The sequence below is a fragment of the Vicugna pacos genome, chromosome 17, assembly GCF_048564905.1.
Source record: "Vicugna pacos chromosome 17, VicPac4, whole genome shotgun sequence".
Taxonomy (NCBI): Eukaryota; Metazoa; Chordata; class Mammalia; order Artiodactyla; family Camelidae; genus Vicugna; species Vicugna pacos.
Window position 1 is genome coordinate 8,931,328 of NC_133003.1, and position 26,956 is coordinate 8,958,283.

The 26,956-nt window shown below is 40.4% G+C and overlaps 1 protein-coding gene across 16 annotated transcripts in view; it reads left to right on the forward strand.

The window, feature by feature from the left end:
• The window catches only part of RBMS3 (RNA binding motif single stranded interacting protein 3), a 921,458-nt gene that overhangs the window by 806,520 nt on the left and 87,982 nt on the right, over positions 1-26,956 (forward strand). For 11 of the 16 annotated variants that reach the window (XM_031686913.2, XM_072940905.1, XM_072940904.1 and 8 more), the window contains 2 exons: positions 5,754-5,850; positions 8,068-8,118. In XM_031686913.2, coding sequence (XP_031542773.2) covers positions 5,754-5,850; positions 8,068-8,118 — 148 coding nt within the window. The remainder of the gene's footprint in view (positions 1-5,753; positions 5,851-8,067; positions 8,119-26,956) is intronic. The other 5 variants (XM_072940906.1, XM_072940907.1, XM_031686921.2 and 2 more) reach the window with 1 other exon arrangement.

Genomic DNA, 26,956 nt, shown 5'->3' on the forward strand with positions numbered 1-26,956 from the left:
AAACTCTTCCCAGAAAAATGGTCTGTTAAAGAAATTCATTTCTTGGGGGAGGGTAAAGCTCAGTGGTAGAGCGCATGCTTAGCATGCACTAGGTCCTGGGTTCCATCCCCGGTCCCTCCTCCAAATAGAAATAAATAATAAACCTAATTACTTCCCCCTCAAAAAAAAAAAGAAAAGGGCAAAACAAAACAAAAAAAATTCATTTCCAGTTTCCGTAATAGCATTTGCAAGGCGTAATGCATATATTTCCAGTATAGAAAACATACAGTCACGTGTCTAGAAATACCTGAGCTTTGTTATTACAGCCAGAAAGTGCTGTCAGTTTTCCCCTTCCGGTTCCCCAGTAACACGGCACCTATGCTTGAAGTATTTATTCGGATGTTTTCTTTCTTTCTCTCTTCCTTTCTTTGAATGTCATGGCCATCTGAAAGTGGTTTTAAACCATAAGGGGTGCACGACAGGGACTGAGAAGAAAAAGGGGAAAGATTGGGAGATTCACTCTGCACCTCCTTTGGAGTCCAGCTCTGTGCGTTTTCTTTAGATATGGTGTCGCTAAGCCTCGGAGGCAGTGACAGCTTCCCTTGTCCCGTAATTTAAGCAAAGGTTTCCTGTAAATGCATCCGAGTCACATCTGGACTTGAGGAGGGCTTCTTTCAAGAATTCCAGAATGAGGGGATCCAGACCATGTGCTGGGTCGGATCCTTCTGGTGCATTTTCTGTTCAGAATGACTCTGACTTGAGTGGCAGTATTGGGACTGGCTGGGAACTATGAAGTATCATTCTTGTTTGACGGATAGGATTAGAGCAGACAGAACAAAAACGCATGAAGTTTTCCCCCAAGGGCTCCGTTTGTTAGTATCACTTTACTTGGCTGGTCTCTTAATGTTTCTGCTCTCTGTTTTTCCCATAAAATTTCCTGTAAACTCTGCCTGTCAAGCCAGCCGTCACTGCTTTCATTTTTAATATGCCAGTTGGTGCATTCTGCAAAACAAACCAGCCACTCTAAAATCTGATGCATGATTCGCGCTGTTGGCCCAAGAGGCTGGAACTGGGTTTTTAAGAGCAGTCAGTCCGCTGCGTGGGGAACACACAGAGCTGGCTGTTGGTGGAGTGGTCACGAGTGCCCGGTATGTCGTTATGAACCTCCAATATATCTCTCTGGTCACTGTCTCATAAGATCTGTCAAAGATAAGACCTCAAGGGCTTGTTTGTTTGTTGATGCAAAGGATAATTTTTGCAGAAAAGTCTGCTATCAGTATCTTTGCGTGCTACAAACACAGGCGTTAGTGATGCTTTTCCCTTTGCAGATGTGTGATGTCAGCCTGTTTCCTCTGGGTTCTCCCCCATCAGCTTCCTACCTGAACAGAAGGCACCGTCCGTGCCCCCACGAGTTAGACATGGGCACTGTTTTTATTTCCATAAGTTGCTGTATTTACTTATTCATTCATTCAGCCTCCAGGGATTAAGCGCAGGTGAACCTCAGAGAGTGTGGCTTCAGTTCCAGCCCGCTGCAAAAAAGTGACTCTCTCAATGAGTCACACAGTTTTTTAAATTTCCCAGTGCATATAAAAGTTATCTTTACCCTAGGCTGCCATCTATTAAGTATGCACAGCCTTATGTCTAAGAAAAAAAAAAACAATGTACATACCTCAATTAAAAATATTTTATTGCTCAGAAATGCTAACCATCATTGGACCATGCAGGATTGCAGGAACCTTCAATTTGTAAAAAGCATAATATCTGTGAAGTGCAATAAAGCAAAGCACTGTATTTACTATGTCCCAGGCTCTGTTCTGGGCAGCAAAGTCAAGGTGTCCTCAACTCTCTTGAAGCTGACATTCAAGAGGGAAAAGTAATCAGTACAGTAGTCAGGGTGACTGCTGTAACAAAAAACCGCTGATTGGGTGGCTTTAAATATATCACGGTTCTAGAGGCTAGAAGTTCAAGATCAAAGTCTGGCTGATTTGGTTTTGGGTGAGGACTGTCTTCCTGGCTTTTAGATGGCTGATTTCTGACTGTGTCCTCACGTGGCCTTTCCTCCGTGTGAGCAGGTGGCCAGAGAAAGAGAGAACAGGTCCTCTGGTGTCTCTTCTTATAAGGACACTAATCCTATGAGAGCAGGGCCCCACCCTGATGAGCTCATTCAACCTCAACTTCCTCCTTAGAATGTCCATCTCCAAATACAGCCACCCTGGGAGTTAGGGCTTCCATATATGAATTTCAGAAGGACACAAACATTCTTTAAAGAAATGACTGCTTCAGATCGGGGTAAGAGGAATGAAATTAATAAATCAGAGGAAAGAAGTAGAGAACAATTGGGGTAGAGGAGGTGGTTGCCACTTGAGCTGCAGATCTCTCAAAAGAAGGGGAAATTTGAGTGAGACTAATTTTGAGAGAGAGGTCATGTTGGAGAGATTTGGAGACAACCATTTCTAGGTAGAAAGGATTGTATGTTTAGTGGCCTGAGAAGAGAGTGAGAAAGGCAGGCTCATTTGACAGAAGAAGGTCGGTGTGGTTGGATCCCAGTTGGCTTGGGCAAGAGGTAAGGCGTAGCCTGACTGAGCTAGCCAATCCTGGGAATTCAAGTTTTGTTCTCATTACAGTGGAAAGCCATCGGTGGGCATTAGGCTGGTGAATGTATGGCTGAGATGCAATTTAAGTGGCTGAATAGAGAAACTCAAAGGAATGTTTTAGTCTTACCCATCTTTGGTACACAGAGTAAATATTCAGTACATTAAAATTTTTTTTTCCTTTTCTGATTTTATTATGTAGAATTATTACAGTCCGACTGCACATACACATTATATTGCATGTGAATACATATCTACAGTATGCCACACATTTTTTTAGTTTACATATATGTACTAATTATTGTTTCTAAGAACAGATTAGATCTTTAGCTTTTTAAACTTACATAGTTATCAAAGGAATAAAGCCAACTACAAAATAAGAATCAACAGTAAATTTTTTGAAAAAATAATTAATTATTTTTTGGCAGGGGGAGGTAATTAGGTTTATTTATTTTTAGAGGAGGTACAGGGGATTGAACCCACAACCTCGTGCATGTGAAGCATGCGCTCTACCCCTGGGCTATAACCTCCCCACTCAGTACATTTTTTAAAGTGGAAAGATGATGTTTTCTTGCATAGTAACTGACTTTTTGTTAAAAGCCAGATTTATTAAGCATGATTTACACAGAGTATTACTCATTCTTAAGCAGGTACGATTCCGTGAGGTCTGACAAATACACAGTTGCAGAATCACCCAGCAGTCAAGATGCAGAACAGTTAACATCACTGCCCAGAATCCCTCATATGACTTTGTAGCCAACCTCTTACCCCGACCTCAGCCTTTGGCATCCACTGATTTATTTTCTGCCTTTATGGATTTACGTTTGCCATAGTGTCATACAAAACAGAATTCTACAATGTGGACTCTTCTGAGTCTGATTTCTGTCATGTAGCATCATTCACTTCACAGTCATCGTGTTAAACGTATCAGCAGTTCCTCCCTTTTTAATGGTTGAGTAGTGTCTGGATGAACCAGAGTTCACCAGTCTAGTTGAAGGATACTTGTCTTGTTTCCGGTTTGAGGTGGTTATCAAAAAGTTGCCATAAATATGTGCAGTAAGATTTTTATGTGAACTTCAGTTTTCATTTCTCTTTGGTTAGTATCTACCAGGGGGACGGGTGGGCTAAATACATGTGTGTTTAACTTGATAAGAAACTGCCAAACTGTTTTCTAAAACGTTTGTACCATTCTGAGTTCCCACCAGCAGTGAACAAGAGTTCCACTTCCGCTGAACCCTTGACAGCATTGTCTTTTTCCCCCCTGAATTCGGTCGTCCTCATAGGTATACAGTTAAGGTCCTTTTTTTAAACCTATACAACTACAAACTTAGGGATGTTGTAGGTATAGATATGGACAGCAAGGAAGGTGCAGTGTGTAATGGAGTCATTTTTTTAAGCTACATTTTTTTTTAAAAGCAAAAGAGTATGACCTTCTATTCGTTATTGAGAGCTAGGTAAAGTAAATTTAAGACTACAGTTCCCTAATCCTTGCTTGAAGACTTTTATAGAATCTAAGCTTAAAGAATTGGCTCTGAACCTTGGCAACCCTGAAATCCAGCCCCTCCTACGTTCGATGGGAGTCTGTGGGGTGCTTCTTTAGAAGGGAAACCCATGAGATTCTCTATTGAAAATACCAGTGACCCCTGAGAGATAACGAAGCTTTTGTCCCCCAGGCTCCAACCTCAGTTATACTGTTAAAATAAAATAGAATAAAATATTAAAATAGAGTAAAATAAAACAAAATAATAAAAATAGAATAAAATAATAAAATAATAAAATAGAATAAACTAATAAAATAAAATAAAATAGAATAAAATAAAATAATAAAATAAAATAAAATAAAACAAAATAATAAAAATAGAATAAAATAATAACAAAAGAGAATAAAATAGAACAAGAATTAAATAGAATAAAAATAAAATAGAATAAAAACAAAACAGAATAAAAACAAAATAGAATAAAAATAAAATAGAATAAAATAATAAAATAGAATAAAATAATAAAATAGAGTAAAATAAAATAATGAAATAAAATAAAACAAAATATAGATAGAATAAAATAACATAATAAAATAGAATAAAAATAAAATAAAATAAAATAGAATAGAATAAACGTAGCAGCTGGCTTTTGCTAAGACCAAGGCAGAGTGAAATAATGACTCCGTTATCCCTGCTACCCATTTTCCCAGTCTCCTCTGACATCAGGGAAATGGTCCTTCACAGGCAGCCTGCTTTCGTCTGTACGTTCTGTGCCTGGCTGCTCTAGGCTTCCCCTTACCGGCAAGACATGAAGGAGGAAATGTGACTTCAGATCTGCCGAGGAGGTAATGCGCAGACTCCAGGGTGTAGTGTAAGTAGAGACAGCACGTCGCTGTCTTCAGTACCCTGTAACAGATCTGTCACAGCTATCCTTTGATGACCTCCAGAAGGATCATTCCCCCTCTGACTTGGGAAGCCCTGGTCTTGCCCAACATCACTCCATAACTGTTCAGCGCAGGGCCCCGGAGGGCCAGACAATTCCGTGCTTTTCACAGAGTCTACAGAGTACACACCCTAGGTCTCGCATCTCCACCAATGCCTTAACCCAGAAAACACTGCCATCCCCACCTGGACGCATATTGTCCACTTCCTTCTCTTCTCAGGGAGAAAGTATTAAGTAACTTTCTTTCTTTCTTCTTTAAGCTGAGTGCTTTCTGAGGGTGGGGGCTCACGCCTAGCACAAAGTATCTAGAAATTTCCAGGAGCCAATCCTCTTTGTTGGATGAATAGACGGATGCAATTGTGTATGTGTAACACCAGCCACCTTCATACAGCACGATGCTGCCATTCTGCCTTTCTTTCAAAGAGCGTTAGAATGGCATTGCCTTAAAAAACAAACAAAACAAGGAACAAAAGAACAATGCCCATGGTTTTTCTTCCCCGTTGGTTAAATGTATTATTACACTCACCTGGCATAAGTGGCTTTGGTGCAGCCGCCCTTTAAGGTGGCTCCAAGTTGTCATTTTGCTCAGAGCGATTCATCCCCTGGTGGAATCAAAGAATAGACGCTCCTTTCACAGCTGGTGGGAAACAGGAGGGTGGAACTCCGTCCTGCCCAGACGTGCGTGGTGGCACTGGGTTCCAGACAGGCAGGCAGCGGCTTCGTGAATCTATGAATCTTCTGTTTTGTTTTTTCTGTTTGCAGATTTTATTCTTCACCGTACAGTATCGCAACCAACCGCATGATCCCACAGACATCTATCACGCCATTCATTGCTGCTTCCCCTGTCTCCACATACCAGGTATGTCCGGTTTACCTGCATCTCATGACAGCTCTGTCTTGCCAGTAATAGGCTCTAGCAAGGCACAGGGGACACAGTAGAATTTTTTCTTTTTAAGTCATTTTTTTTTTTAGTGTCATCGTAATGGAATCATACTCAAACTATCAATATGGCCCACACTCTCCAGGGCTTGTCTGCCTGTTTCACTGAATTGTAAAAATCCACTGTGCTTTGCATCCTTCTCGCTGAGTTTCCATGGTGACGCCACTTTCCAGCCAACATCTGCCCAGATTTCTTAATACCGAGACGTCATTTTGTTTGTTGTCTGTGATTTGGGGTTAAGAGTTTCCCTCGTGGGGTCTTTTCTGCAAGCCCATTTCTGACCCTCCCTGCAGGATACGTTACCACTGTCATCTCATTTTGTCATATTGTCCCGTGTCTCCATGAAGAGCTACATGGACAAGATGGTAATCACGTGGTCCAAGAACTAGGGAAGATTCTCAAGGGGGTGCCAGTCCTTCCTCCTTCCTGCTCTTGCTTCATTCATGGTTCCAAAGAGGCCAAAAGAGACCGCAGGGCTTCCACATGTGGAGACACGAGAAAGTCTGAGACTCAGTGTTGTGTCCTCAGCCACTTAATTCTAAGTGCACAGGTGGATTGAAATTAGCCCTACTTCCCCCCTGAACAGTGTTCCTTACCTTATTCCTTTGAGTTATAAAGCATATGATAGTTCTCCCTGCTTCTCTTTATCTCCTAGAGCTCTTCAGACAATTCTTCTAATCATAGTTAGAACAGTAACAACAGAAAATGCTTATAAATGCTACATATCGAGGGTGCCTAGGTCATTTTTTAAAACTTTGCAGAGAGTGAGAGAGTGTGTGAGTGTGGGCGCGCATGCGTTTCTCAATATTGTGCACCTCTTGGCGGGGAGGCTTTACCACGGGGAGAACCGTAACGTGGGTACCAATTCAGGGAGGCTTCCCCTTAATCAGTCACTACATACGTCATCTCGGGATGTCCCAGCTGTCCTGAGCATCTCCCTTAAGACCATACACATTTTTGCCTTTAACCGGTCTCCCCTCGGAAGCAGATCATTTTCATTCTTTTTCTGCACTTAGATTCTTGACACCTGTTGGGGGAGGTGAGTGGAATAGACTTTTGTGTGCATTGCATCAGAGGGTCTCAGAGCAGCTGATGTCTTGACTGCCTTTCCTTGGGACCCAGGAGGCTTAAAGGCAGGTGCTGTTCAGTTTTTGTCCTGCCTGGTTGTCCTGTATGCTTTTGGTTTTTTTCCCTGATCTTGGCCTCTGTTGCAGCCAAGACCACCCATTGAGCTCCACTGTAGAGCACTCTGGTGACATGAATCAAATGGAAAAAAAAAAAAATCTCTCCAGAAAAGTGATTTCACTTGGGAGAGCCCAGAAATGGAATTTAACACCAGCTCTCTTTTATCAAAAAAAAAGAATTAAAGCAATTTCCTATGTTTTTGATTCTTGCTTTTCACTGCCTTTTTTTTTTTTAAATCTAAAGTTCACTGGCATTTCATTGGTATGAGTACATTGAAAAGAGAATCTTCAGGGTACTTTATGTCACGGTCAGCTCTCAGAAGCTGACTTTGTCATTTGCCTGATGAGGGACATTGCAGAACAGTTGGCTGACTCATAGACTCCGTTTGGTTTGCCATACTAATTACCATGGGAGGGGGAAAAAAAATCACAAATTTGCTTAACTTGGGTTTAACCCAAAGCATTCCCCCAAGTTTCTGGCTGATCTCCTTAATTCTTTCCCCGACTTTTACCACTTGGATTTATTTCCAAGATGGGATCGCTTGAGAATTTGGAGTTAGAACCAACGACAGAAAAAGAGGGAGTCTTGGCAGTCATGCTAAGTAACACCTCCTTCATTATTCACCTGCGGATCCCTGGGGTTTGACCCCTAAAAATAGGAGGTCCCTGAAGCCTCAAACACCAACGTTAAAGTAAGTCCCAAGACCCCGCCTGGCCCGTGCGGGCACGACAGCCCACTCTAGTGAAGCACAATTTGCTTTACATTTTGCCATGTTTCAGGGACCAATGAATCAGGTCCGAGAATTTCCTTTCAAGCCTTAGTTTTGAGCGCCAAGTTAGCTGTCAGTCAGATGGACTCCACTTTCTTAGGACCTAGTGTGACTCCGCTGAACGCAAGAACCAAGTTCTCTCTGTGATTGCTTTGTGCTAATAAATGCTGTTTGATGCATAGGTCCAGAGTACTTCATGGATGCCTCATCCGCCATACGTTATGCAACCAACAGTAAGTGTTCTCAGTCACCTGAGGCTCAATGTTTCTATTATCCAAGTGCGAGCGATTGTAACGCGTAGAGGCTTTGGGGTGAAGCTTTTGTGCCATTCCATCCATCTTTCAGGCAGCCTTGTTTTCCAGATAATAAAGCTGTTTCTGAAATTTTACAAAAGTATGTACAGTAGATGGACAGAGAGAGAGAGAGAGAGAGGACAAATTCTATTGGAGGAAATAGCCATCAACCATGTCAAGTTGATGTCTACCATTTGTTATGCACAGGGCATCTCTACTTCACGCGAGAACTGCGAACTCTGGGCAGTTAAATCCATGATGGAGGAAAGCCTTTCTGTTGTCTTCCTCCTCCCGTCACGCCTTGTTTTCTTTGGATGCAGTTCGGTGTGCTTTGGGAACGATTTTGGGTATCATGGCCAAGTGCTGACTCAAAGCAAGAGTTGAAATATGAAGGGATTTGTTTACTAATAGATGGAGATACATACAGGTAGATCACAAGGTTGGTCGATTACATTTATGGAAACTGACGAGAACCATTCTTTTCCTTCTTTAGTGGAAAATTCCTTCCAAAAATGTTCAAGCTCTTTTTCCGAGTAGCGGGCGTTCCCATTCGCTGGCGCGACAGAGCATCAGTCCCAAGGGGAAACTGTTACATATTCCGTTAGGGTCTAGGCTGGTGGCTAAAGGCTTTGTGGATCCTGGTCCAGGTCTTGGAGGCTTTCCAGCTTTATAGAAGCATGAGACAGAGAGATTTCAGCAGCTCATGAGAGTGTCAGGTGGGGAGAGAGCCCCGGCTGAAAGCTGTGTGACAGGGTCGCTGGTGCATGCTCAAATCTGTGCCTTTGTTTCTTTTTCTGACACTGTCCTTAACAGGGCTTTCGGGAGGATCGAGGGAGAGAGGATGTGAAAGCAATTTTTAATGTATGACGTGCTATATACCGTGTTATCATGACTAAGCCTTATTACTGAATTTATATTAGTCGTACAAAGCAGCAGTGCTACGTTTGAACCCTTTTAAAAGCTAAATATCAATAAGGGAGCACATATTAAAAGTCAGGGAAATACATACACGGGACTCAAAAGATCAGAGCCCTGGTTTTCATGGTTGAGTTTTGTCCATTTTTTTAAAAAAATAAGGAACATTCTATGTTGTTCCTAATATTTTGATGGCTTGCTTTTTAATTAAAGGAAAACGTCTATGTAGCTTACTCCAGCAGACCTTCAGACCGTATTTTGCAAACCCTCCTATTTACTCTTACTTAAATACCTCAGGGGCTTTCTGAGTTCGTCTGGTTGGTTTCGTGTAAATCTTACCAACATGCAAGGGATCCAGGCTACACTTTGGTTCCAAGTCTGTCAAGAGGTAAAATCCAGTATATGCTGCCAAGCCGACATATGGCACAGACTGAGCCAACGTGGGAAAAGGGCAGAAGTCTTGCCAAGTTCTAAAGAGCAGACTTTCTGGAAGGGGACAGCTGCCTTCTGGAAAAGTAACGTGTTCCCTTGAAGAGCACTCACGCTAGCTCAGCGCTCACCCTGAAGTTAACCATCATCTCATTGTGGCCAAAAGGAAAGCACATCTGGCAAAAATCTGAGTGTGTTTTCCAGATAGCAAAGTACAGAAGATTCTACCCTTTTTCTCAAGCTGCTGAGAAGGGGAGATAACTCGTATGTGTTTTTATTTCAATTGACACTGAGGACACGAGCCAAGCGCTTCATTCCCTTGTCCTCCACCCCAGCCATTTTGGGGGAGTATTGTTTCTCATGTAGCTTCCTCCAGCAATGGGGGTGGGTGTGTGGGTGTGTGGGTGTGTGTGAGTGTGTGTGAGAGAGAGAAGTTGGCCCCTTGGCTCTTTCTTGCTCACTGATATCTTACGACTTCCTCTAGCTAGACTGTGCATCGCGTTTGAGCGTAGGTCACTCTGTTTAAGATGTGATGCTTGTGGTTGGGGCAGATTCCTAAAAAACAGGGGTGGCTGGGCCACCCACCACTGTGTCGTCTTCAACTTGGAAAAATGGGCTAGCCAGAGTCATGGAACCACCAAATCTGTAGCACCAGTCTTTGCCCTGTAGAAGTTTTGTTGGTTGTATTGTACACAGAACCTTTACCCAACTGGTCTTTGTTCCATCATCAGAGTAGAGGTTGGTTACATGAAGCACCCTCTGCTACTAAAACATAAAAATTCTTCCGCAGTCTAAGGTGAGGGAACAGAACACCTGGAGCTGAAGAGGACGAGTGAATGACTTGACAGTTAAGGGCATGGGTTCTTGGTTAGGCCCTTCGGAACAGGACATGCCTCCCTGGTTATAGGACTTTGGGCAATGAAACTTGCTGAGTTGCAGTTTTCTCATCTAATATGGACACAGAAGTACCTAAATTATTATGGTTTTTGTTCATTAAATGAAGTAAGGCTTTAAAGCTCTCAGAATAGTCTGGCCCGACAAACCGCAAACACTCAATAAAGTTATTATCAGTTATATGAGGAGATAACGATGCATGATGCTTTAAATGAGCCCAGTTATGCAAAATGAGTGTCAGTGAGGGAAGAAAGGTGAGAATTAGCAGTGATCACCCATTTCTCCCACATCCACACTGCTTACTCAGCACACTCTGCTAACCAGCTTGGTGGAGATAGCCTCTCGGACTATAAGTAAGATAAATTGCTTAGATTGGTACTTATTTCATTTATCGACTAAGTCTTCCAACACCTCCTAACGAAAAAAAATAGAATAAAAATAATGAAAGTGAAAAATAAGGGTCCACAGGGTACCTCTTTGATGTCCGTAACGGGAACCTACCTTATACATAAATTCAAGCTGTCAGTAGCTGCACATCTCCAGTATGTTGCCCATAAGAGTGATCTGCTTAAACGTCTGTCTCTTCTCATGTTTTCTCTTCCATTACCTTGAGCAAATCGCACACGTAAGATCTGGTATAGGGCTGCCCCCCCCACCACTTTGAGCGCACCCCGACCCTGCACTGCAGCCAGAATCCTGGGAATCTCACTCAGGTTTGACTCAAGGGCTTGAGGGTCTCAAGCAGGCTTGGCTCTGAAGAGGAAACAGTATGTTCAGGGAAGTCTCAGAGCGCGGTGCCTCTGGTCTGGGCTGCGGTGGACCAGCGGTCCAGCTGGAAGGGTGATGATGGGTAAGAGAGAAACGAAATGAGGGAGAGAAGAAAGAGGGGGAGTAAGAAGATGGGAGGAAAACAAAGTCCAGCTGGGCTGCTTAGCGTTGCTGCTTTGGAGATTTGCGTTTCTCAGTTGTGTGCAACACACTTTTTTGTAAACCTAGAAGGTGAAGGGTTTTTTTTCAGTATGTAGGAAGAGGGGATAGAAGTTGCCTGGCCCGGGTCAGAACTATAGTACGAGGAGTTTGTGCAAGGGATCCGTTCCCCGTCCATGCAATCAGGTATGCGTTGCAGCTTCTCAGCGCAGGGTTCTGTCCTAAACCAGGAAATCTCGCCACGATACCGACAGGGTTTTAATAGATGATGGATTGCACTAGTCTGCGTGATGGCTTGTCAGACTGGAATGTCACGCGGATGCACGATTGAAATCCCTGTGTTGTGCTACATCGGCTGTTTTGTTAAATCAGTGCTGCCAGGGAGCAAAGATGAGGGTTCCCAGGAAGAGGCATCGTTCAATTCTCTTAAATTTTCTGTAGGCTCATTTGAATCATAAATCTTCCATTCTTCACTGTGGTTGGCATTATTTCGTGTCAAGGAGAAAGGTCAGCTTTTATTTTTACTTCACTGCAGATAGGTTAGCTAACTACAGTTTTCTAAGAAATTGCAAGATGGTCTTTTTGAATCATCAGCTGCTCTGTTGCCATGCTTGGCGAAATTACGGCTTCTCTGCTTAATGAGCCTTACGTTTACAGCCAAGGGGTAAAGGTAAAGTTTCTGTCTACAGCCAAGGGGAAAAATTCAAGAAAGCTGCAGACTGTTCGATGTGGTCATTCTTGACCTGCAAATAGGTGAGGCCGAAGGCTTAATTTTAGGGGCCGCACCCTCCAAATCTGCAGGCGTGTTTTCTCTACAAGCACATCACCCATTTGGAAAGAACACCTTAAATCATTCAAATTCTGTTCAGAAAGCAAAACTTTCAGATACTACCCTTTGACGCCGACAACTAAGCTGAGGAAAAATTCTTAACCCTCAGAGTTTCATTGTCAAAGTCCCCCAGTCAAAATGTGGTTTACTAATAAGTAAGGAGTTGACCTGGGGGATGGAGGTCTGAAGATCAAATCTTTTTCTGAGTCACCGGCAAACACACAACAATGACTCTAACCCACATATACTTTTTCTAGCATTAGAGAAATCGAAAAAAAAAAAAAGTGTGAGAATGAACTTGCGAGGATACAACTTTGTTCGAGTGTCACTTCCCTGTAAACACAGTCCTGGGGTAAATCAGTACAAACAAGACGGCTTCCACAGAAAGTCTCTCTGACACCTTAACTACTTGCAGTGTTAGCTTCACCGTCATTTGATGTAACTTCAAAATTCTACGGTAATTTTTTCAAAAATCGTCTAAAATGTAGGATCGCTCAATCCAAGTTACATTGCAGTTAGCTTTATTTCTCCCCAGCTGAAAATTCTAGATGTCCTTACCTATGAGGCACACAGAGATCTTTGTCAGCTCTTTTTGGCCCACACTTTATAATCTGCCATTATATAAATGCACCAAGAAGTATTTAACCAATTTTCGATTCATAGACCTTTACATTTAAGGCTTATTTAGATGTAAGACTGTAATACTGAGCATTTGTGAGAAAGCATGTGTCTGATAAATGACTGGTACAAAAGGTACGTGTGTTCTGAAATTTGATCCACATTATTGTCAAATTGCATTTGAAGTGAGAGTGTTTACTTCCCCCAGGCCTCAGTTAACACGGGGCCATCCCAGGTTGCAAACAGTGGGTGAATGGGACAAATAGTGAATAGTATCTGACTGACTTTACGCTTCAGTTCTCCGAGTCCTGGAGACGTGGAGCTTCTTTTTAGATGTTTATTGACTAATTTTATTTCCTTTTTCTCTGAGCTCCAAGGTCATTTGTTTTGTGTCTTTTTCTTTCGGGGAGTATTAATTTTTTCTTCTTATTTTTAAAGGATCTGATTAGTTTGTACGTTAACATGGTCAGAGATAATTAGGTATTTTCTCCGTTTACCTGGAATTTAATTTTATGAGGTTCATCAGGCAGAACTTTAGTGCTTAATATTATGTTTTTAGCATTTATCGGTTTTTCCTTCTAGAGGAAACTTTTTCTATAAAGAGCCAAACAATAATTTAGTTTTCGTTTTGTGAGCCAAATGGTGTCTGTCATACCTACTCTGTTCTGTGGTTGTGGTGTGGATTTTGTGCAGCTGAGTTCCGATAAAACTTTATTTACAAAAAGCAGTGAGGGCCACCTTTAGCTCACAGTCTGTATTTTGCCAGCCCCCACTTTAGAGCATCTGGACTCTGTGCAAAATAACCTTACTGACTAGAAGATTTAAAACACCATGTGTTTCATTATTGTGATTATAGTACATTCTATTTTAAAGTTTTGTTACTTTTGGAGTTTATTTTCTACCATAGGATGAGACTGTGAACCAACTTTTTACCTAAACAGGTAACCAGTTGTCATAACAACTTCTACTGTATAAATCATCTCTAATTTCTCCACTGTTATAAAATTTTATGCCAACTTTCATCATAGGATAAATCTCCTTATATCTCTGGGTCTATTTCTGGACTCTATTCAGTTAATTTTTTTGACTGTTACTCTATTATTTTAATTACTATCACTTTGTAACACCATATTTACCTAGCATTACATTAATGTCCCCAACGTTACTTTTCTTGTTTCTCCAGAATGTTTCAAACTATTTTTTTGTTTCTCAAGAATTTTTCTGGCTGTTTACATTTGCAGATTACATCAATAGCCGTTTGTCAGGTTAAAAAAAAAAACCCACTCCCATTTTGATTGGGATCACCTTCAATTTATGTATTAGCCTAGGGGACACTTGAGGACATCACATATTTACAACAGTAACTTTTCTGTCTAAGAAAAAAATAATGTGTTTCCATTTGCTCAAGAAATATTTGTTTCAATTCTATTGAAGTATGATTGACAAAATTGTAAGATACTTAAGGTGTACCTCATGGTGATTTGAAATAGGCATATGTTTTGAAAGGATTCACACTGTCTCATTAATTACTCACGTTTTCCTCACCTCCCATATCTCATGTACTTATCTTTTTCATGAGAACGTTCAAGTTCTACTGTCTTAGCAAATTTCAGTTATTCAATATGGCGTTATCAACTGTAGTCACCATGATTTCCATTAGCTTCTCAGATTTTATTTAGCTTATAACTGAAGATGTGTACCCTTTAAGCAACTTGAGCTATTTTCTTCACCTGCCCACCCCTAGCCCTTAGCAACCACTCTACTCTGTTTCTAGGGTTTGACCTGTTTTTTCTTTCCCCAGATTCCATATATAAGTGATAGCACGTAGTGTTTGTCTTTCTCTGTCTACCTTATTTCATTTAGCGTAACGATCGAGAGGTCCCCCATGTTGTTGCAAACGGTGGAATTTCCTTTTTGTGGCTGAATAATATCCCTCTCCTACACACACAAACACACACACCTCACACTTCCTGGTTCCATGCATCTGCTGATGGAGACTTACAATGTTCCGTGTCTTGGCTCTCATGAAAAATTCTGCAGTGAACATGAGGGTGCAGTTGTCTCTTCAATGCCCTGTCATTTCCTTTAGATATATGCCCAGAAGTGAAATAGCTGGAATATGTATTAGTTCTATTTTTAATCGTTTTTTTGAGAAACCTCCATACTGCGTTTTGTCGTGGCTTCACCAGTTGAATTCCGTCCAACAGTGAACTAGAGTTCGCTTGTCTCTACGTCCTCACCAACTCTTAATAATTTCTTGTCTTTTTGATGACAGCCCATCCTGACAGCTGTGAGGTGACATCTCATTGTGGTTTTGATTTGCAGCTCCACGATGATTAATAATTAATGATCTGTGTCTGTTGGCTATTGGTATGTCATCTTGGGAAAAATGTGTATTCAAGTCCTCTGCCCATTTTTTCAAACTGGGCGATTTTGTTCTTATATCCTATTGAGTTGTATGAGTTCTTTACACATTTTGCATATTAATGCCTTCTCAGATACGTGATTTGCAGATTTTTTTCTCCCATTTCATGAGTGGTCTTTTCATGGGGTTGATGGTTTCCTTGGCTGTGCAGAAGTGTTTTAGTTGGATTGTAGTCCCATTTGTTTTGGTTTTGCTTCTGTTGCTTTTGCTTTTTCTGGTGTCAAATCCAGAAAACCATTGCCAAGACTAATGTCACGGAGTTTACCCTCTGTGTTTTCCTCTAGGAGTTTTATGGTTTCAGCTCTTATGTTCAAGTCTGCAGTCCATCTTTGGAATGGTGTAAGGTAGGGACCCAGTTTAATTCTCTTCCATGTGGCTGTCCAGTTTTCCCACACCACTTATTACAGAGGCTGTGTTTTTCCCCCTGTATATTCTTGGCTTCTTTGTTATTAATTGAGTGTGTAAAAGTGGATTTATTGGGCTCTCTATCCAGTTTCATTGATCTATGTGTCTGTTTTTATTTTTTATTATTTATTGAAGTACAGTCAGTTGCAGTGTGTCAATCTCAGGTGTACAGCACAATGTTCCAGTCATGCATACACATACATATATTCATTGTCATTCTTTTCCATTAAAGGTTATTACAAAATATTGAACATAGGTCCCTGTGCTATACAGAAAAAACTTTAAAAAAAATCAATTTTTATATATAGTGGCTAACATTTGTAAATCTCAAACTCCCAAATTTACCCCCTCCCACCCCATTTCCCCCAAAACTGTGATTGTTTACGATGTGAGTCTGTTTCTATTTTGTAGATGAGTTCACAGTGCCCTTCTAATTTTTCTTTTTAGATTCCACATATGAGTGATATCATATGGTATTTTTCTTTCTCTTTCTGGCTAACTTCACTTAGATTGGCTGTTGCGAACATTGGGGTGCATGTAGCTTGTCGCATTCCGGGATATATGCCCAGAAGTGGGATTGCTGGATCGCTGTGTGTCTGTTTTTAACCCAATAGCCTATCTTTTGATTACTTTAACTTTGTCATACAGTTTGAAATCAGGAAGTGTGATGCCTCTAGCAAAGCTTTCTCAAGATAGCTTTGGCTGTTTGGGGACTTTTGTGGTTCCACACTCATTTTAGAATTGTTTGTTCTATTGATACATTCTCTAACAAAGTATCAGTTAAGGACAGGGAAGAACCAGGACATGAATAAAGAACTTGATGGATGGGGTTTACAGAGTTGAAGGAAAAGAGGGCATTTTGGGTGAGTATAACCCCCAAAAGGTACTAAGATAGTCTTCAAGGGGCAGAGAGGCAAGTAGCCTACATCAGGTGAAATGTTTGTGCTGGCGAATAAGGGAAGGATTTGGTTGGAAGGATAAATTGTGGTCTATTGAATGTCACAATGTTTATCTAATCCAGCACGCTTTCCTACCCTTTTTTTTTTTCATTAAGTTGGTGGGCCCAACACTATTGTCTAGAATTTGGGTTTACTTTGGAAAATATAAAGTAGAAAGGCCAAGTTATGTCACTGATGTGTATGAGAAGGTCATAATGTCCAGTGGTGTCATGGATGAATCCATCATGGGCAAAACCTTAAAATCTGGCTGCACTGGGACAATGTCATCATGAGCAGCCTCTTTTTATACCCACGGAAATAGTTTTGGAGGTGAGGTTCTTCTTTCAAGTAGAACACAGCAGCAGCGAGAGTAAGTGGTGAATCTACAATGATTAGAAATGCCAATGTGTCCATATCGCCGGCATGGGGTTTGTTATTTTGCTATGGACCTTTAAAAAGTAGCGCTAAGGCAAGGACTAGTGTATCACATTTGTAGAGCGGAAGCCACATCGTTCTGAACGTAAGATTGACACAGCTGTGAAGAGGAAAAGTTCCGATCGTACATCACCTCCAGTGTGTCCTTTACTGGTATGTAGAATTTCTTCACTGCTGCGTCATCAGTAAACCAAAATGTGCTAGTTCAGTTGTAAAGGTGTTGACTGCATTACTTCCTGAATACCTGTTTAGATACTTGACACTGTAGCCAATGTTTACAAGATATTTCATTACTCTTAGTATGCTAATCTATTAAAGCCTTACTTTCTATGGATTATCTCTGTAGAGAAAGCAAGTATGCAGATAAAATAAAACCCATGTCAGACTTTCTGGAAAACAGCAAGTTACCATGGCAACACAATCATATAGAAATAGGATAAATAACTTATTTTATAAATGTTGTCAGGGCAACAGAAGCTACGTATGAAATCAATGGAAGTGTCTGCTCTTTCGTAGCATGCTGGAATGCCCATTTATCTCTGACACTTTGAGTTACAGAAAGTATGTGGATGTTCATTAAACAAAAGGTAATGAATGAATTCAAATACCAAGGGTATTCCTAAATATTTAAAAGATACTAGTCACTGTTTCCTGCCTGTCAGAATGTCATGGGGACATTTAATGTGCTTTAAAGCTTCACTTTTGCTGGGTTAGCCCTGGAGAACCTAATTCTTTCTGGTCAATGGTGTTGACTAGCTTGGGTCTTCTTAGGCAGATAACTAAAGAAGTACCAGAGCGTGAGAGGGGATAGAATATATGTAAGTCATATAGGATCTAATCAGTTATGCTTTGAAAAAAAAAAGACATTATTATAGCTTCAGCCACAAATGTAAGAACTTCTACAAGTTAGAGTAATATTTTTACAAATAATTCACAAATACTGGTACAGTGCCTTCAAACTGTCCTACTGGGTAAAAGGACTATTTACCAAAGGTAGGATTTGAATTTACATTTTCGCCCTGTTTTATTATAATTTGCTTCTCTCTTCATCAAACTCCCTGTCTGGAAACAAATGGTTATATTGAGCTGTGGGTAATGGGGAAAGAACAGAATTGGTAAAGAAGGTGGTGTAATTCATTGTGCCAAGGAGTAAACACAGGTAGGTAACAGACGTGGTAACTCCTGAACTTGGTTTTGAAAAATAGTTTTTCAGGCACAAGGTTGGCTGGCAGGCAGAAAGTCTGTTCGAGGCAGACACACCAGGTGTAGCCAGGGCTGTGGTCTGTACACCACATGTTGCATTGGGTGAGCATCTGAGAGCGCAAGGACTGTCACTGATGCCTCTAATGCCACGTCTGACCTGAGCCCAGCCTTGGTGTTACTTTCAACAGGTGTGAACAGATGTCACTTAACCGTGAGCGAGCACTGTGGTCCCACCATCCCATTCAACGTGCCATCTTCTAGACATCTGCTCACATCTCTGGGCAAACCTAACACCTGAAGCGCCCCTTCGTGAGCTCTGCACGCAGGCTTTGGTGAACTATGCAGGGCATGTTACCAATATCACTTGGCTGTCATAAAATAATTACTGCACTTCATGCACATTGGTAACGTAACTCAGGCCCAGTTCTCTGACAGTAGCACTTAGGGTCTCACATGTGACAGTCTGGTAAGTTGTTCAGATGATGAGGTGAGAGGGTTGCCACTCAGAAAAAAGTAGCACAACTTTCTGTGTCTCCAGGAGGTGGGGTTTTGTTCCTCGTGGTTTGTTTTCCTGCAGTGAAATCACTTGGAGAGGAGCATTTTCCAACACCGCCATCGTACAATACAAAAATTTTAAAGTGTCCTCTTGGGAATATTTTTCACAGGTATGTTATTATTCACACCAAAAAAAAAAACAAGTTAACCTGGTTATTCTGACAAAATACCTAATAAGTATGTAGGTGGATGGATGCACGTGTCAGTATACAGGTCAGAGAAAGAAAGAAGAGGGGAAGAAAGGTAGGTGAATGGATGGGTAGGTACAAGCATTCATAGACAGATGGATGGAAGGGTGGGTGGCCAGAGGAATGGAGAGGTAAGAAGACAGATAGGTGGGTGGGTGAGTATATGGTGAAGAAGGCAGAAAGAAAGAGGTGGGTGGTCAGAGGAATGGATAGGTAAGTAGGTTAAAAGATAGACAGATGGGTGGCTGGATGGTGAGGAAGGAAGGAGAGAAAGAAGGATGGGTAGGGAGATAGATGGTGGATGTCTTACCGTGTCCAAGCACGTTCTGCTCGCTGCACGCCAGGCAGGTGATTTGGGAGACAAGGTTTTTGGGCAAGAAATAGGAACTTTAGTGTGCCCTCTTCTCTGGTTGAGGTCTTTCGTCTTCTCCAAGTCAGAATTCAGGCCCCTGTGAAATTCCAACAAAACAAATGTTATTTTCTATTCTGCAACTTGTTATCGTTATGTGAGTGCAAAAGTGTTAATACCCTTCAAGGTCAGGGCCTTGAGAACAGGCTCTCCTGTCTATTTCAGGCTCTAGGCAACCTTGTTTTTACAAGAGGTGCAGAGCCAGCAAGACTCAGCCTAGAAGACAGGGCACAGGGTTAAAGCCAAAGGAACAGATCTAATATGGAGTCAGATTTGTTCTTTTCTATTATAGATGGATGGGTAGGTTGCTAGACTTAGATGTACAAAGATAAGTATATTATTCTGGGGCATTTGACTAGTGCTGTTTTCCCCACTGGAGTATAATTTTACTATTTGAGAGGTTATCACATGTAATTCACAATAGCTTTCCCTTTCCATGTAATTCCTGGCATCACTCAAGTTCTAATTAAACATGTGTTGATAGACTACACTTCCTAGGCTATTTCCGCATTGGCAAATATTAAGACACTGCAAGCATCCAGCTTCTGTTAGACAAGGACTTGAAATTCAAGCCTGACATTTAAGGGCAGTTGAGGCTGATACCAAATTTGTCTCTGTCTACTGGATTATTAAATCTTGTCACTGACGATCCAACCTAGGGGAAAATTCTTTTGTGGTCCTAAGGTAGAATTCACAGTGCTTTTCAGTTATAGATGAGCTCAGGCAGACAAACTGCGTTATTCACCAGGTATATTTGTTCCCTCCTCTCCCACTTTCTGGGAAATTTGGAAAGGCTTTGCAGGATGGTGTTTGTCCACTGTGAACCTCAGAATGCAGTGTTTGCAGTATGTTTATGCAATTGTTGGCCATGACTGATCATTACTGGCAAAGGCTATATGTGTGTGTATATACCCATCGTCTTTTCCTTCTTAAAAATCTGCAAACTTAGTAGATCTTGTTAGGCAAAGTAAAGTAGCATTCTTTACTTTCACCATGATGTAGGCAGTTTTCTCAGACCATATTTTGTACAGTTTGACAGCTGAACAAGTTTAGTTCCTTAACTTCCTGTGACCTAATTTTCTACCAGCAAATCTCTTTCCTTTGATATTGATACTGATTTGAATAAAAAAGAGATCGCCCCCTTCATCCTCAAGGAGAGTAAGAAGGGCTTCTACCTTGCCTACTCTTAGAACTAAAGACACACTCAGAAAGACCGTTAGGCAAAAAAGGAACCCACGTCAGACAGCAGAGGAAAGAAGTGTTTTAAAACCTTAAGCTGTCTCTGAGTTGTTTACGGGACTGGAGTATTAAAGTTCTGTCTTGGGTTTTTTAGAAGCCAAGGTCAAATGGTTTAAAAAAAAAGGATTATATTGATTCATTCTCTGATAAAAGGAAATATATCAGTGGCCAGGGAGAACTTCTTTCTAGGGGGAAAAAAACATAATGGTCTAATGTTATCTCCCAACTTCATGCCTTAGATAGCAGTTTTACATGCAGAGATAATAAATATGGTCATTTATTTGATTAACTCTCAACAAAAGACAAGCAAATGTTAATACTTTCAATTTTGTGATGAAATGTCTAGAGATGCTAAATTGAGATTCTTTGGAGACACATTTCTCGTGACCTCGCCTGCTACAACCACACCACTTAGTAAATCTAATTAGTCAGAATTGGTCTTTCAAACTACCTTCATTTCAGCCAGGATTTTATGAAAAATGATACCATCTGACAGCGTGTCGTTCAGATAAAGGCTGTTCCTCCTCCTCTCCGAAAGAGGCTGCAAGATTGTGGTTTGGGCCAGAATTCTCCCCACCATCTTTCAGCGGAGCCTCCAGTGCGCTCCTGGGGTTCTTGTTTCCTGCAATGTTTGAGAAGCCTGTTTCCCCTCAAATATTGATGGAACATGGGAGGAAAATTGGCTCCATCATCATTGCTCAGTGGCTCATGAAATGTGCATGATCTGTAGCAGTACTAGGGCCTTCCTGTGTTGCCAAATGAGTCGAGTGTACTGAACCAACAGGGTAGAATTGTTTATGCGTAGCTTAATGATCTGGCTGAAGCCAAGTCAGGTCATTGTATCTTACAGTAATTCTTCATGAAAACCACACTTGAGAAGTGACATCAAAACCAGATCGTCAGCAGAGAAAACAAACCTTACCTTCCAGCTGGCATCGCACTGTTTACATAGAATATCTTTTTTTATAATGAGCATGATGCTTGTCCGTTTCTACACCACTTAACAGAGGTGTCACTCCATTGGACATCGCGGAAGTTAGGGACAAGCTGGGGAATCTGAAAGCACATTGCAAGGAAGAGGATAAATCCATGCACGTGTTAAAAAGGATATTGTGTTCCTGGCTTTTTAATTCTCATTCAGCACAAAGGAAATCAGCTTAATTATCAACGTTGCGCTCTGAACAGTAATCTGATACCGTCTATTCAGAAGAGAGGCCTTTTAACAGAGAGTTATCCTGAAAGGGTTTCTAATCAATACGCATTAGAACCATTTCTGCATAACAATGGTGTATATTAAAAATCGATTCTTACTTTCCTACGAAGCCTTTTCTCTCTTCTGTCTTGTAGCTCAAGGATTTCCAGTCAATACTAAAAAATCATTATAATGCTAAGTTTGTGTTACACTACACGCATAAATCCTTAGCTGCTAATGTCACACTCCGAAATTATTTCTCTAACTTTCTGAGATGCATATACGATGTTTACTTCAAGGAATAGTTTGTATTATACCTGGCATGAACCGACGGATGGATACCGCATATATATTTCTGTCCACATCTGCTGACCTCCACTGTAGCCAGTATTTCCAAAGGCACTGACCTACACATAAAATACAAAGATGTTTATATGAGCATGTTCAAAGTCACACTTACATGATACAAAAGAAACACTGAACACAGTTGGCGTTGATGGTATAAACCAGGAGGAGACAGGAAACACTGAACACAGTTGGCGTTGATGGTATAAACCAGGAGGAGACAGAAGAGAGAAATTGAGGAAGAGAAATAAAAAAGATGTGGGAGACTGCACAGGTCAAATTTAACCCTAGCTGACTTCAGGCCAGATGGCTAGGTAGGAGGCGATGTCCTTAAGTTGAATTAGTATGTGTAAGAGAAGGAATAAATTCCAGATCAGGGTCATACAGTTCTTTTAGGGCATGCTAAATTAGGTAAGATTTTCAGTACGTAGCTTCAAACACACTTCTGGCACACGAAAGTGGCAGGGAAAGACCTGAGAGTCATCCATTCCCTTTGCAGAGAAGAGATGGGCTTTCTAGCCCATCCGTTTATTTCCCACTAGTAATTACCTTGCTTGATGTATGCAACAGCTCTTAGACTTAGGAATATGAAATAAGACGCATACGATGACATTATATGTAGGGTCCTACTCTACTGTGCTCTAAGTCAAACGCTACTTATAGTTTAGCTTACACCTGTATTTTTAAGGCTAATTATGTATTTTTTAATTGAAGTACAGTCAGTTACAGTGTGTCAATCGCTGGTGTACAGCTTCGTGTCCCAGTCATGCATAGACATACGTAGATTCATCTTCATATTCTTTACATGAAACTTTACATAAGTGATATGGACACCACCACGTAAGTCCCAAGGGCCCCGGTCACCTGATCATGTCCGTGTCTATCACACGTGGCCAGGCGTATGACGAGAAATGTTCTGGCTGACCGAATTTCTTCTTACAACTGTCGTAGAAAATGAAGCAAATTCTCACCATGTTGATTTCCTAGCAGCCCAAATTACAGACAAAGGAAAGTCCTGCTTTTGCTTACATTCCTCTACTTTCTAAGATTTCTCCTCTCCTTCCCTCTCTCTCAGTTTCCTTTTTGTCTTACCAGTATTCAATTCATTAGATGATTTACTAAATCTCACCCCACTTTTAAGGTGTAGCTTTGCTTCTGGAGGTTATTAAGTTAGATAAACTCCAGTGAGTATCCATTAGACAGCATATACGTTTTCATTTTGAATTATTAAACTTGCTCAAAAATTTAAACTTGCTCAAAAATTGTGCTTTTGGACCTACCTGGAAGTGGCTGGATGGTCTATGTGTCGCTTTCATCAGAAAACTCCTTTATTGGTTGCTCAGAAGAAGCCCACGTTTGTCTTAAAGTAAGCTTTTAATTATCACATGTCTAACTAAAATTGTAATGGACCACCACAAGTGTAAGTGAATCAGAAACATGTGGTTTAATTTCCATAAAAATACTGTGCATTTGAAAATTAAGAAGATTATTTACAAGAAGAAAGTGTGTTTTAAATTATTGATCTCATAGTACTTAAGAATCCTCCAAAGAAAGGTACGAGAGCTTCAAATTATAATTACTGTGTAATTAATTAACTTCTGGAGTATTTCCAATAGAATCAAGAAAACCTCTGTAGCCTGTAGCTTGGAAGTGTAATAACAGCAATGAAAAGTAGGTATTCCTTAACCTGTCTTTCCTTCTGTTAACACTAAAGATGACAGATTTCTTTTAAGGTGGTAAACTCATTGGAAAACTCAAGCCAGAATCATTTATCCATTCATGCATTCATTCAACAGATATTTTATCAGGTGTCTGTTCTGTGCCAGGCACCGTTTCAGGTACTTAAAGAGAAAACTGAACCTAGAAGAGGTTCCTTCCCTTATGGAACAGATATTCTAGCAGGGAAAAAAAAAAAATTAAATAACAAAGACTATGCTAACAAACGTTAAATATTGGAGGCTAGATTTTGATGAAATTGTCAAGGTCTTTGGGAATCTCAGCCATTTATTTTCAACGCCCCCCCCCACCCTCAAACCCACTAAGATGCCTTTTCTTCAAGGCACTTAAATATCCCAAAACTTATTCTTTCTCTCCTTTGCTTTTTTTATTTAAACAATATTTATAAAGAACCCCATTATGTGTGGTCCCTGCGCTCTTCCATGCTCAGGCATCCAATGCAGGGTAAGCGTGAAACTTACAGTGTATTGGGGAGGAGAGAGAAATCAAATAAGTATTTATGGGAAATGAAAATAAGCTGGTCATAAATTCTATTTAAGAAAGAGTCATAAGATTCTGGTGATCTTAGTGGAGTGAGTGAGTGAGTGTGTGAGTGTGTGTGTGTGTGTGTAAACAGCCTTTCAGTCCAATTAAACCAACAGAGCTCTGCTTCTCTCCAGGCCTCTTCTGAAGAACTCAATTTATTGTTAGTCTCTGGATGAGGGGGTCAGTGGGCTCGGGTAGCTGTTTTTCCCCCCTGTGTATGGTGTAATGAAAAGTTTAACTCTCTAAAGAATTCCAGGCATCAGCCAGCAGGTGCATTGGTCCTTGGATTTAGAGTTCTCTCTCTCTCTCTGGAATAATGCCTTACCTATTCAGTTTTCATAGAAGTCCTTTGTTCTATCTTCTTATGAGGTTTTATTTTTAATATATTACACGTTACTGGAAAAGATAAACCTGAATATTACAGAATAATGTTTTTATGGATGAGGGACAGGAGGCTCAGGGTGGTTAACTGACTTTTCGAATGTCACACAGGTTAGTGGCAGAGCTGGGGCAGGTATATTTCAATCCAGTCCAATTCTGATTCTTCATTAAAGTTTTGTATTTCGGGCTATATAATTTAACCCAGAGTAAATCAACTTGACAGATTAATAGAAAAAATTATGATTGGATCCCTCTCCACCTAAAACACAAAATATTAGTAAGTTATCTATGTCCATTAATGCCAATTAGATCAGCATAAGAAGACATTTTTTATCTTTTAGTAATCTCATCATTGTATTTTACGTGGAAAAAGAGTACACATAACTTAGTGAAAAACCTATTTTGACAGGCACACTCATTCAAATACATCGTATCATAGTTTCATGCTTTTTGTCTCAAAATTACATAATGCGGGGTGAACTGTGTGAGGTAAATTTAATTTTAGCCTGCAGAATCATTGGAAATGGTTCACATTAAGCTTGTAAGTATTGTAGATATTTGGGTTTATTAATTTAATGATACTTTGTGCATTTTAAAACAGGTAGATTAGATGGTAAATGGGAAAATTTCATGCAAACACAATACCAAAAACAGTGTCTTTTTTTTAAGTCTAATTAACTAGAGCACTGTGTGAAACTATATGCTAAAATCCTTTACAATGTTTCCACACATAGGGAACTTTATTATTAAAGCCCCATAAGTAACTGGAGCTTTGTGTACTAACATTGAATTTTGTGTTGAGGACCAGATTCTTACTTTTTTCAAAACCCCATCTATCCATTCAAAAAAATCAAGCAGTTCTGAATTAAATCAAATAATTTCTGCTAAAGTAATGATATTTTGTCATATTGCTTATGTTAGATAGTGTCTATTTTATAAAGTAAAAACAATCATTAAAAATAATACCCTATAAAATTGTTTTTTAACAAGAAAGAAAGAATAATTATTAATAAACACACAGTATTTTCTACTTTTTTAAAGGTATTTTCCTAATTCATTTTTTAAACTACTTAGATTTCACTTAAAGTCCTACGTTCATGTTATGGCATTGAGAATAATTCACCAAACACAAATTCAGCAAGTTTCCTTGACCTTTTTTCTGACTCTAAAAATGAAAGACTGGTACCAACCCTTTCTGTTTGGGAGATTCAATCATCATTGGAGTTTCATGGGGGACTGTGGCCTGTCTTGCAGGAGGCCAGGGACAGGTAAAATAAAGGACTCGAGAAAAAGAGAATTTCCCAGAGAAGAAAAAAGAAGGAATGAGGCTTTCATGCAGGGGGAATGCAACTCAAAAACTACAGAACCTCTGATTCAGTTCATGCAAACTATCGCAGCGAATTCCTGCACAGCTGAGTGTCACACCCGCGAGACTGTTTGTGGAATCAGTTGCTAATTCTAGTTATAATTTTTCAGCTGTCTCCCTACATTCGCATTGGTAATTCCCTGTCTCTTGGTAATTATAATGAAAATATGCAGGGTTTCAATGCAACTTTATTTTAGTATTTTGGGGGCCTCCATGGAGGAGGCTTAGAGAATCCCGCCCAGAACCAGGGTCAGGTGCCCTCAATTCTCGAGAGCTGGAGGTATCCCAGAGCGATCTGTGCAGGACCAGCTGCAGAGCGCAAAAACCACTGCCTGAGACACCTGCACGGACTACCTTTTTTTTTTTTTTTCTATTGAAGTATAGTCAATTTACAGTATTGTGTCCATTTCTGGTGCACAGCATCATGTCCCAGTCATACGTTTGCTTTCATATTCTTCATTATAGGTTACTACAAGATATTGAATATAGTTCCCTGTGCTATACAGAAGAAACTTATTCTCTATTTTATATATAGTAGTTAGTATCTGCAAATCTCAACCCCAATTTATCCCTTTCACTCTCTTTCCCCTCCTCAGTAACCATAAGTTTGTTTCCTGTCTGAGTGAGTCTGTTTTGTAAATAAGTTCATTTGTATCTTTTTTTTAAGATTCCACAAATAAGTGATACATGGTAATGTTCTTTCTCTTTCTGACTTACTTAGTTTGATAACCTCTAGGTCCATCCATGTTGCTACAAGTGGTGTTACTTTCTTCTTTTTATGGCTTAGTAGTATTCCACTGTATAAATATACCATTACTTATTT